Below are 12509 nucleotides of genomic sequence, written 5' to 3'. Positions count from 1 at the left end.
AGACCCAGTATTATCGAGGTGATGATCAACTCACCAAGTCCTGATGGTCGGCACTTGATATGTTCGCTAGCCGCGTTGATCGGCAGTTGCTGCAGGTACAAATGAACAAGGTCCAAGGCTGGTGGAGGATGGAACAAGATAATGGTTAATATTCGTCGACGAACTGATACTAATGGCTGATGATTATCTCTGGGTACAGTGATGGAAGAAGAAGGAAGTAGAGATCTCAAGGAAGCTTTATTTTTTTTTCCTGAGGGAGCCTGGATCAAATATACCCCTTCGCAAGTCAGAGTGGGAGTGGGAGTGGGAGTGCTGAGCAAATGCTCGGGTCCCCCAAAAATCTAGCGGTCAAGGCGACGTGGGATTGTCGCATTTCAAACGAATCCGGCTGGACCTTGTAAGCTCCCCCAAAAGCCACCAGAGGTTTCCCCGGAGCGCCACGAGGCGCGCCGGGCCATCGAGCAGGGGGTGATGGAATGGACCCGAGCCACAGGATGAGAAGACTAGGCCGTAAAAGTCGAGCCGATGGTAATTCAATGAAGCCCATTCGGTCATTGACTGGAGGACATTCAGGAGCATCCAATTCCTTGGTGTTTGTTCTGCACACGGGGCCCGACCGTGAGTTTCCACCCTTGGATTTCCTCCCCTTCTTTGTGGTTTGTTATTCTGGGCCTTGACTGAGACAATTGATCGCCCTTTCCTGGTATGCATCGGTGGGATCCGTGAGGCGATTGATCGCCCCCTATTTTCGTGCTGCACGCTGCAAGTCGAAGGGGTTGACGTGCTCTCGATCGATTTGAAAAGAGGATCCGAAGCAAGCAAACTTCTCGCCCTCCCCATAGTCCCATAGTTCGGCTAATCAAAGTGGGCAAATCCATTTCCGATGCTTTGGAAACTTACTCGTACCGGTGTGAGGCATGCAGGAGTTTACCTACGCGTTGGTACGGACTTGCGATCCTAATCCACTGGTTGGTGATTAGAGAGACACAATGAGCTGCACCATCGTTTGGAGGCTTGCAGAGCTGCCAAGTCACAAACAGCTTACTTGATGCAAAATTCGCTTTTCCCATCGTGTCCATCCCGCACTCGTATTATCCCGGCACAGTAGAGTTTTTATCACCGAATCCCGGTTGGTAGGCTTTGTGATTTTCCAAGTTTTTTGTTGAATTTTTCTTTTTGGTTGGCTCACAGCCATCTCGTATGCCCCGGTCGGTCTGGGGGACACCCTGGTGGATTGGAAATGCGAGAAAACCTGCCCCCAATTCTCCTCGGCCGCCGTGCGGATGTGACACACGCGGAATGAGCAACCCGGGAAACCAGCAATGCAAGAAGGGCATGGAAGAGAAGGCGGCCACGGGGAGAGGATGCAGGTGGATATCACCACAAGACGGGGGGATGATTCCTGGCGCCGGATGTGCCCAGCGCCCCAGCGCCCCATTTCCTTCTCTTACGAGTACTTCTCCCTTCTTGTCCTTAGTCGGAAGCGAGATGTGGGCCAGCAAAGAGGCTCCTTCAGCTGTGCTTGTGTGTTGTACTCTTGTATGCTGTGCTTGACCTGTTGTGGAGATCCAACTATGCTCTGCATCATCACCACCACCGCACGCAATCGGGGGAGGTGCAAGTGTAAGTGCATTGATGCCCAATACACCGACCAAGCGGTCAAGGCTGGGGAAGTGACTCTAGAAGGGGTAAATGTGGTGAAAAGGGTGGAATGACTGGTGGGCGTGAGTGAGGCCTGGACACGTTGACCGGTGGGAGATGGACACACAGCATTCATCCATTGCAAGGGAGATGCTTGGGAATGCGAGCTTCTCCGCAAAAAGAACTCACACACTCAAGCGAGAACAAGCCAGTCCCTTGCTCACAAGGGCCCAAGGCAGGCAGTGATTGTCAGGTTGCAAAGCCATTTGGGGGCCGGGGAATGAGGAATGAGGAAAAAGTGAGGGAGCGCAGACGCGGCAGGACTGGAGAAACGAGGGCGAGTTCAAGGGATCGTCCTTTGTGTCACCCTTTGACATCAAGCATCCATCAAATCACATCTCTCATCTCGCTCTGGCCACAATTACCAGATACTCCGTGGCCGCTGGACTCTGGGGATCTAGAAGTCTACCTCGTAGTCGATTGTTATTTTGTCCCGACTTCCTCGCCTGGCCCGCATTCGCTTCTCGCGCTTTTTCGTGTTTCGCCGCCATTTACCCCGTTCGTACATATCGACCTTGCACCCAAAGTCAAAAATAAGGAATATTACGGTCTGATGAGAAAAAGCTTGAGGGGAACACACTGTCCATACCTGTGAAAGTGATCGAAGGTGTACATGGTGTTTATCCAACCACCCGGCGGTAGCCTTCCTCATGGGTATCACTTGTGTAGATGCAAAATCAAGGTTATCTCAATGACAACCACCTCGACGTCCTGACTACAGTGGCTACGTTAGGCACAGCTTGTGTTCCATGATCACGTTAGACGGTGCCACCTGTTCTTCGACTCGGATGCAATCTTGACCTTGATCTTCCCAACCCGGAAAGTCACAGACCGATGATGCTGTGACTCCCCCAAAATGTCTGCCCATCCAGCAAAGTCTGCTGTGTAACAGACCATGGTCTGCCTTCCCCGGAGGCACGCTCCGGGAATCTGTGAGATTTCGGAGGCGACTATTTCCTGGTTTTCTTGGTCGACAACGGTGGACAAGGCAAAGCCGTGGTCCTGGCTGATAAAGGTTCAAAAGATGATGTGTGACGTGGGAGGAGTTGGTATTTCGATCTCCCTCTATTACGATTTCTTCTGGGAAAGGCCGGAAGGATAAACTTTGTACAACAGGCAGTATCGGCGGTGCAGGAATGAGTTCCAGAAGCAATATCATCTCTATCCGCCCGTCCGATCTCTTGGAAAAATTGACAACATCGGGGGTCTTTTCAAGCATTGCACCATTTACCCGTCCAATTTCTTGTAAACTTTCCAGCCTTCTCTCTGCAGTCGATACTCCTTCTCCATGTTCTCATCGTTCATCTTCTGTAGGTGGTCTGCAACCCACTTCCGTACTTTCTCGTCGCTTGATCCCACAATCCTGGCTGCCAAAATCGCTGCATTGACTGAGTTCCCGATACCCACCGTAGCCACAGGAATACCCCGCGGCATTTGCACAATACTCAGCAGGCTGTCCAGTCCATCCAGAGAACTGGCTTTCACGGGCACGCCAATGACGGGCACTGGCGTTTCCGAGGCCATCATACCTGGCAAGTGTGCTGCACCACCAGCCGCCGCTATGATAGCTTTCAACCCACGACTAGCTGCAGATTTGCCAAAGTCTAGCATGTACTGCGGCGTGCGATGAGCCGAGGTAATGTGCACCTCGTAAGGAATGTTCATGGAGTCAAGTAGCGTGAGGCCGGGGCGAAGTGTAGCCAGATCGGTGTCAGACCCCATTACCACGCCCACGACAGCCCGAGCAGACGGTGCGGGATTCGCACCGAGCAGCTCGGCCTGAGTCTTGAGAATCGAGGATGCAGATGGCTCACCAGATCGATCCTGGCGATGCACGCGTATGGCGTCGACCATCTGAATCAGAGGGTGCATTTTGATCTCGCATTCCGACAAGCTTGACCCGGTAATTGTAATGTGTCCCATCTTCCGTCCTGGTCGACCCTCACCCTTCCCATAGAGATGAATTTTCGCCCCTGGCACGTCAAGTGCGGCTTTGGCGACCAGCGTATGGGAATCAGGCTGTGGACCTCCGAGAATATTCAACATGATTGCCGCATTGACCGTTAGATCCGTCGCCCCAGCTGGGATCTTTGAGGCCAGATCAGGTAGAATAGCACGGATCTGTGCTTCGAATTGGGACATGTGACATGCCTCAATTGTATAATGCCCAGAGTTGTGAGGGCGGGGCGCGATTTCGTTAACGAGGAGGCTGTCGTCAGGAAGGAGGAACAATTCAACGCCGAAGACGCCAGTTCCCCGAAAGGTTGAAACAGCACGTCGAGCCAGATCTTGGGCTGCCCGTGCGACTTCCTGCGAGACATCCCTGGGTGGAACATAGACAAGCTTGCAGATACTGTCTTCATGAACGGTTTCCACAGTAGGGTACGCCAAGGTATGCTGCTCCCACGCGTCTGGATCGTCTTCCTGGGCGGTTTTGACAACCATGACTGCGAGCTCCTGTTTGAAATGAGACCATTTCTCGGCATACAAAGGTCGTTCTGCGAGGGCCGCAATGGCAGGTCCTATGTCGGACATCGACTTGACCGGAAAGTTACCCCTCCCATCGTAGGCTTGGGTTCGAGATTTCAACATGAATGGATAATCAAGTATCTCGCCGGCATCTATCAGTCCTTGCTGTGACGGGCTGACCGCAATGGACTTGGAGATCGGGATTGAATATTTTGCAAAATGCTGCTTCTGAGTGAATTTGTCTTGAATTGTCCTGACCGTTCGCCAGCTGGGTTGAAATCTCGACCACTGGGTGCCCTCGATAAACGGTTTCTCCGCCTCCAGCTTTTCAAGAATCTCGGTATCGACATGCTCGATCTCGTAGGTCAGGACGTCACATCCAGAAGCGAGTGCCTTAACGTCGGATGCGTTGGCGAATGATCCAGTAACATGCATGTCATGGTTTGCCAGATATTTCGCGGGAGCGCTGTCGGCATCAAGGACTCCAACCTGGATGTTGAGGCGGTTCGCGGCCTCTACTAACATACGTCCTAGTTGGCCGCCACCAAGAACACCCACGATATGATCGTCCATGGTTGTGGTTTTGGCGGTGATTCAGAAGGGAATATAACCGTGCCAGTGACGCGGACAGTAAACGAAAATCACCCACTTGTGAATTTGCCGGGGACCCAGCAACTCTCCTGATGCCCCGTGAGAGTTTTGACTTTGCAATAGCCTGAGTCGACTACGAGGCCTCGACACCGAAGTATCTGGACATTTTGTTGTGTGAAAACTCGGCCGTCAACTTGAATTTTTATGTCGCGGCAAAACCTCGGAAAATTCCATTTGCGCCCTTGCGCCCTCAGCACTCCGGCTGCGGACAATCAGCCTGCGTACGACGGTGTTGCTCCTTTACTCGATGCCATGCTCTTTTTTCATTCTCTCCAGATTTGCCTGCCTCATCACAATGTCCTCCTTGACCTCCATCTTCATTTTCTCCGGCTGATGGTATAGCACGACCAGATACCGGTTTCGAAAGTTGAACCCGTTCAGCTTGTCGCACGCTTGTTTCGCGTCTAAGACGTCTTCATAGACCACAAAGGCTGTGCCTTTTGTAGAATTCGATGTACCCAAGCGAATCTGGCGTACGGGACCGAATTTCCCAAAGAGATCGAAGAGGGCAGGGGTGTCGATATCGTACGCAAGGTTTTTAACAAAGAGGATCCGATTTGCCTCGGGCGCGAGCTTGTTACTTCGCGACATTGCGGAGGAAAGGAGTGAGAAGACGGCGCGGCTTGGTGAAACGGAAGGAGTTGTCGACGGCGACTGTTGAAAGGGAAGCGGTGTGCCTCTTGCGTTGAAGGACGTTGAAAAGATGTACGAGGAGAATTTACGGCAGACTGGTAAGTGTCCGTACAAGGGCGTGTATCAAGGCTCGAAGGAATCTGGGCTCTTGTGCGCCTGCCACACGAATGGGATAGGATCCGTCTGTGTTAAACGCGCTCCTTTGGCACGGAAAATAGACGGACCTCAAGCACGAAGTGAAATGTGAGGTTAAGAGGCAGGCGGCGCAGGGAGAAAACGCGGTGCTGTAAAATTGTTCGGTAATCTTGGTACGTGTTGTATTGTCACAAGTCGACTCCCATCTGCGTCTGCGGTCAACCTCGATCCTGTCCCGAACAACAACCTCGACCGTGACAACCTCTTGATTTACCATCCGATATCCCTCACTCCTTTTCTCCCTGCGTGCGGCCTCCTGTCGGAGGTCAGATCAGCTTGTTCACCAATGTAGCCAATCCTCCTGCCATCCTCCCGCACACAGCTCAGTTGCCTCTCGACTCGCCAACCCCACCTCCGCAACCAGTTCGACTTCGACTGCGACTGCGATCTTAAACCTCGTCCTCGACGGTAATCATGCCTACCTCAACCGTCTGGCGCCGGAACCACGATCTGGCAGGGCACCGGGGTGCAAGCCCTGTCCGTCCATCCGCCGAAGTCATCGAGCGCCTTTCCCCTGATCCCGCAAGCGAAACCCCTACCCTCGAAGGCTCATCGCTCCCTCTGCGATATTCACCTCAACATGGTTACTCATCAAGAGGACTTGGACTGTCCGACATTGGATCGTCCGAGGATAATGACTCCGCGCTACAACCAGATCACCTATATTACGACCAGGACGGTGCCGCTCATATTGCGGCAAGGATAAAAGGTGGCACGAGCACAGTTTATGGACGCTCCAGAGTTGGGTCACTGGACTGGGCGACTAGAAACTCCAACCCTACCTCCGGCTTCCTACAAGACAGTCGGCGCCTTCATGGAAAGGGACATACGCGTTCCGGCTCTACAATCGATGACCTTGCGACCGCCGCAATTGCAACAAGCCCCGTTTTGGCTAGCGCAACCACTCTTTCTCTTTCCAAGGGAAGCATCTACAATAACAACCGCCATTTGACTTCCTATACTCGGCGCTACAGTCATGAAGGTCCCTCAAATGGTCCGCCTGCGAAACGCATCAAGTCCGAACGATTGCCGACCCTCGAGTGGTCGCCGCGTGCAGAAAGACCAAAAACAAGCGGTGGATATAGCAGTATACCCGATGTTGACCACGAAGATGCACTTCTATTGCTTGAATTGAAGAATGAGGTCAATTTTAAAAATCATGCAAATACCCCCAAGCTTGACACGATGCCCGAGTATCCACCATCGACATCCCCCAGCTCTCCCCAGTCCCCTTCGAAGCTACAGAACCCGCAGCAACAGGAACGTCCGGTCGTGCATTTACGACAGAGCATCAAGAGCCGGTCTAGAGAACGATACCTGGCCGAAGATCTGCCCAATGCGAGGGAGGTCTCAACAGCCAGGGCTTCCGAGTCTATCCACAAGGAAACCGCGTATGAAGGAAACGCTCTGGATGCTCGAGCACGAGGGCCCAGAGGACCTCAAACCGCTGTTGATGCTCTGCCACCTGTATCTGAAGAACCCCTGGATTCTGCAGTTGCTGAAGCAGAGCCACTACCCAAGAAGCAGCGTCGCATAAAGCCGGAGCAGCAAGCCGAGGTTTGCGCGGCATGCCAGCGTCTACAATTGGACTCCGTGAATGACGAAGACACGTCTACGTTCTGGATCAGTTGTGACGCTTGCAAGCGTTGGTTCCATGCCGAATGCGCCGGTTTCAAGACAAAGGCAGATGCAAGAAGTGTGGACAAGTATGTTTGTAAAGACTGTGAACCTATACATGGCCAGACTACCTACGTCCGGAAGTCATCCCGTCCCAGGACTGCCATTGACTATGCTGGCCTCAATCAGGGTGTGGTGAAGTCGTCTGTCGAAACCTCGACCCACCACTACATCCAACCGATCAAAGAGGGCAAGATCAACGTTCTACCCGATGACTTCGCCCGAATCAGGCCAGAATTGCTTACAATGGAGTTCATGGAAAGCTTTGAGGGACCCAAACGCCCCTTTGTGGTTCCAGCTGAATGGAATCCTCGGTTTGGTGTGAGGCCCGTATCCGTCCAACGCGATCCAGCACTTCCTACCAAAGATGCTGCGGCTTTCACCCTCATCGACAGTCACGGTGCGGAAGTGGGTCCCGACAAAACGTCCGCACTGGACCTCCAGGAAGAAGAGGTCATTGATTGCGACCAGGATTTGCTGGATATGGTGATCCCACGCGATTTAACAGTCCGAAAAGTGGCCGAGCTCTATGGTCCTGAAGAGCCCGTGCCCGTGATCGATGTAAAGTCTCAGGAGACAAAGGGATACTTTACACTCCAACAGTGGGCAGACTACTACGAATTGGAAGGGGAAAAGCCTATCCGCAATGTTATCAGTCTTGAAGTCTCACACAGTCCACTTGGGAGACTTATCCGGCGTCCCAAAGTAGTTCGAGATCTTGATCTGGACGACCAAGTTTGGGAGGCTGACGCTGATACCCGGTTGAAGAAAAGGCCAGTATCGTTTTATTGCCTAATGTCTGTTGCTGACAGCTACACGGACTTCCATATCGATTTCGGAGGCTCTTCCGTGTACTACCATATCCTGCGAGGGACGAAGACGTTCTTCTTCATCCCTCCCGAAGACAGATACCTGAAAAAATACGAAGAATGGTGCAACTCAGGCTCGCAAAATGAGACTTGGCTGGGAGACCTTTGCGGTGGCAACTGTACAAGAGTTGACCTCCACGAGGGAGACACAGCGTTTATCCCTGCGGGCTGGATCCATTCTGTTTGGACTCCGGAAGACAGCTTGGTAATTGGTGGCAACTATTTGACCCGTCTGGATTACGAGATGCAGCTCAAAGTTGTGAGCATCGAGAAGGCGACTAAAGTGGCTCCCAAATTCCGCTACCCTTATTTCCAGAAGGTCATGTGGTATGCATTGATCAAATATCTTGACGATGATCCGGTACCGGAAGAGGTGTTGGATGACTTCCACGGCGACCCCGACTATGTCTTCCTCCGAGCGAATCCAATCTGGCATGAAATCGGAGAGTTTGAGAATACAGCAGAGCCTGGTGATCCGGCTTACAATTCAAGATACTACCCGAAGTCTGAGGCGAATGGTTGGCCGGCATTGAGAGACTTCCTTTATCGGACAGCCCGGATAGATGCAGGTTTGCCAGTGCCAGATATCACCAAAAAACAGATCGACGCGGTCAAGGCATCCATACCTAAGGGGTATGGGGATCCGCTCATGATGATCAAAATATTCGCAATTTGGTGTGCATGGAAGATTGGCAACACCACCGTACCAGACTGGGTTCACTCGGATAGCATAGCAGAGCTGGAGAGAGGAGAGAAATCCAAAAAGGCCGAGCCATTCCGGGTGCCTGGGGAACGAATTTCGTCTCGGAGAGTTGCGCAGGCTCAAGCTCAGGCTCAGGCTCTGGCGGAGGCGGCACAAGCCCAACCTCGACCACTTGCTCAGACGCCTCCGGCCAAAAATGGATCTAGAGGAAACGGATTGAGAGTCGCCTGTGAACCTTGCCGGAAACGCCGTATAAAATGCCGACACAAGTCAGGTGGCGAAACACCTCGTCGAACGCCAGAGATTCGGCCAAGGAGTTTCTCGAGTGCTGATAATCATTCCGTAGCGGGGGCGGCAGCGTTCACAAATGGTGCCATGGGAGACGCTGTCTCTCCGGAAGCACGCATATCAGACGGTGTTGGTTCGGAAGTTACGCAGCCTGATCCTCAGTCATCGTCGAAGAAAAGCCGGAGCAAAGCCTGTGAGGACTGCAGGAAGAGCAAGGTAAGCGATCCCGATATGGAAACTTGTCTTTTACTCACAAAATCCAGCGTCGTTGTGTACACGATCAGTATGGCCGCATCGATCCAGCGAAAGTTGCAGAGCCCTCCAAGCCTCGTGGATCCGCGAGTGCGAAACGTGCCACCACTGCCAGCGAGGAATCGAAACAAATAGAGCCAGAAATTGACAATTTTGAGGATTTAATTGACCCCGCCCTCACCAATGGCGACGCCTCGGACTTGGCCAACGATGTTGATGAAGAAACTTTTCATACCCCCGGACTGGTGAACAACAGGAGCCCTGCTGGCGATGGCGAACATGTTGGGGAGGACGTCTCTGCCGCGAACGAGGACGACTCGAAATTAATTCCGATCGACCCCGCCTTAGGGACTACAGAGGAAGAAGCGGTACCCATTAAAAGTGAGCATGATCAAGTTGCAGGATCAGTGGAGCCAAGCGCCTTGCAACAAAACAACACTCTTTCCACTCCGAATGCAGGGCAAAACGGCACAGCCGCGAGCGGCGAGCTTTCTGGTCCTTATACTTGGACGCCTGGATCAAGACAGTCGTCTCGGCAACCCAAACAAGTAGAAAGATACACTCCCGAAGACAAGAAATCTCCCAGCAAGCCGTATCCCAAGCCTCAAAGGAACGATCGACGAGCATCAAGCGCTGCGAGCGCGCATACGGTGGTGACGAGTATCAAGACCGAACGCTCATCGAGCAACACTTCGGGGACCACGCACCAAATGGCAGGCATCATGACCAGCAAACGTAGTCCATCCCTGGATGCCTCTGCTCGACCTGTTAGTAGAGGGAGTACGGGTGGAGAGAGTGACGTGAATGCAGACGAGAGGTTCGCTAGAGAACTTCAAGCGGCAGAAAATGGGTTAAGACGTCGGACGAGTATGAGGGCTTAGAGAGGCCTCGGCTGATGATGATATGACGAAGGATGACGGCGTTAAGAAGGGACAGAGCTTAGGATCCAATGCGATTGAGTGGCGAAAAGCCATTGTGCGCACACATTGAGAACAAAGGCGCAATATTTTGGTGGCTTGGGAATTGTCGGGTGTGACTTTCGTTCAATAAGATACCCTCAGGAAGCGAAGGATACCTGAGGGCATTCTCGTGAGCTTCCAATGTACAAATTTTCACAAGTTTCTTCGACCTCCTCTTCGTGCATCAGTACTAGGACAAGGAGTATCAGACGGTGCAGCCTCGCACGTGATAGGGAGGTGATCCTAGGCTGAGAAGGACTAACCAGGCCGAGCACCAAGTGTGGGGTAAAGAGCCAACATAACATCATTGCTCAATCGAATCGCTCACCGAGGCACGATCGTCACATTCCATCTTCCATCTTCCAAATTCCTAGTGTTTCTCTCCTTCGTCACAACCTGTCAACTTGATACCTCTCTTCAACACTATGCTGCAAATGAGTTTGATGTCGTGACCATGGCGAACTTTGTGTACAACAGTCAACTCGTATGTTTGCTGCTCTATCCTCCTCCTCTCCTCGGTTGGCCCGACTTGGCTTTCTCGCACCTCCTCTCACTCAATATATGCGAAGCAATGGCTAACCCCCGTGTGATTCCTGCTGCAGGATGCCTTTGAACTCTTCCATCTGGTCCAAGAAGCAGATGCGACACGCTCGTCAATGCGACCGCCGCGATCTCATGCTCTGGAAGCCCTGGGCCACGCCCTGTCGGGCTCCTTTGGCGCCTCAATCTCAAATGCGGCGCTCTATCCAATTGACCTCATAATAACACGCCTCCAGATCCAGCGCCAACTCCGCAAAGACCAGTCACGTCCTGGCGAGGAAGAGTATAAAGGATTCTTTGATGGCCTACAGAAGATCTACCACAACGAGGGTGGAGTCGCAGGATTATATACGGGGCTGCTACAAGACACGGGCAAGACGATTGCGGATTCTTTTCTGTTCTTTTTGATATATTCCTTTTTAAGGGATCGCCGGATCGCCAAGCATACGAGGTTGAATGGCGGCAAGAAAGTCAGTCTGCCTGCGCTGGAAGAGTTGGGTGTTGGATTCGTCGCTGGGAGTTTAACGAAGTTGGCAACAGCCCCGATTGCCAACATAGTCACTAGGAAACAGGCCGCCGCTCTGCTGAGAGCTTCGGAGGAAGGACAGCAAGAGTCAACTGGGACGACGCCGACGACGACTCCCACCACCCGACAAATTGCCCGGGACATCCTGTCGGAGAAAGGCCCTTTGGGATTTTGGTCCGGTTATTCGGCGAGTCTGGTTCTCACGCTCAATCCGACAATAACTTTCTTTCTATTTGAAACGCTCAAAAAGCTTCTCCTCCGCAGAGAATCCAGGCAACACCCACCACCCAGCCTCACGTTCCTCTTATCTGCGATCAGCAAAGCTTGTGCGTCTTCAATCACATACCCATTCAGCCTTGCAAAGTCACGCCTCCAGGCTGGTGGCGCCTCCTCGCATAAGGAGGATCAGGACGAAAACGAAGTTATCAGCGAAGACTTCAAACATGAAAGAACCAGGAAAGCCGCACGAGCTACAATTTTCAGTACTGTCCTCACAATCGCGCAGACTGAAGGTGTCGCCGCCCTGTACGAGGGGTTACACGTCGAAGTATTGAGGGCATTCTTCTCCCACGGAATCACCATGCTGGTGAAGCAAATCATTCAACGCTTCCTCGTCAGAGCTTATTACCTCGTGTCGGTCATTCTTGGACGCTACAAGAAGCGCCGTGACGCAAGCGCGAAACGCCTGGCAGAGAAAGCAAAAGCCAGTGTCGAATACTACAATCTGGCAATGGCCCGGGCGTCCGAAAAGATCGAGGAGGCGGCCGAGAAAGTCAAGGAAAGTGTTGGGAAGAAAGCGAATGAGACAGCAGAATTCGTGGGAGAGTATGTGGAGGAAGATGACGAGTTGGGAGAGAAGTGGAAGGAGCTGTATGGAACGGTGGGGTTGTCCAGGTGGTTCGACAAGGTGAGTGATGAGAGATGAGATGTCTACTCGTGTAGACCAATGTGGGAAGGCTTCTTGGTTCAAGGAATACGTATAGGAAGGGATCTTAAGAGGACCATGTAAAGGCAGAAAATTGGCGGATGGAGGACGGCGTACATTG

At 52.5% G+C, this 12509-nt stretch overlaps 3 protein-coding genes across 3 annotated transcripts; 1 reads left to right on the top strand and 2 right to left on the bottom strand.

Annotated features, from left to right (window-relative positions):
- Positions 1 to 2928: 2928 nt before the first annotated feature.
- AYO20_02193 (phosphoribosylaminoimidazole carboxylase, ATPase subunit) lies at positions 2929 to 4743 on the bottom strand (the record flags this gene model as incomplete). Its single annotated transcript, XM_022640498.1, has 1 exon — positions 2929 to 4743. The coding sequence occupies one exon, from the start codon at positions 4741 to 4743 to the stop codon at positions 2929 to 2931; it is 1815 nt and encodes a 604-aa protein (XP_022503555.1).
- Positions 4744 to 5061: 318 nt separating this feature from the next.
- AYO20_02192 (hypothetical protein) lies at positions 5062 to 5412 on the bottom strand (the record flags this gene model as incomplete). The annotated part of the gene is made up of 1 exon (XM_022640497.1): positions 5062 to 5412. The coding sequence occupies one exon, from the start codon at positions 5410 to 5412 to the stop codon at positions 5062 to 5064; it is 351 nt and encodes a 116-aa protein (XP_022503554.1).
- Positions 5413 to 6063: 651 nt separating this feature from the next.
- Positions 6064 to 12388, top strand: AYO20_02191 (hypothetical protein; the record flags this gene model as incomplete). The annotated part of the gene is made up of 4 exons (XM_022640496.1): positions 6064 to 9127; positions 9245 to 9402; positions 9450 to 10205; positions 11000 to 12388. The coding sequence occupies 4 exons, from the start codon at positions 6064 to 6066 to the stop codon at positions 12386 to 12388; spliced, it is 5367 nt and encodes a 1788-aa protein (XP_022503553.1).
- Between the last annotated feature and the right edge of the window lie 121 nt (positions 12389 to 12509).

Source organism: Fonsecaea nubica (genome assembly GCF_001646965.1).
Source record: "Fonsecaea nubica strain CBS 269.64 chromosome Unknown Scaff9, whole genome shotgun sequence".
In the NCBI taxonomy this organism is placed as follows: Eukaryota; Fungi; Ascomycota; class Eurotiomycetes; order Chaetothyriales; family Herpotrichiellaceae; genus Fonsecaea; species Fonsecaea nubica.
The sequence above is the reverse complement of the archived record's forward strand: the minus strand, read 5'-3'. Positions and strand labels throughout refer to the sequence as shown.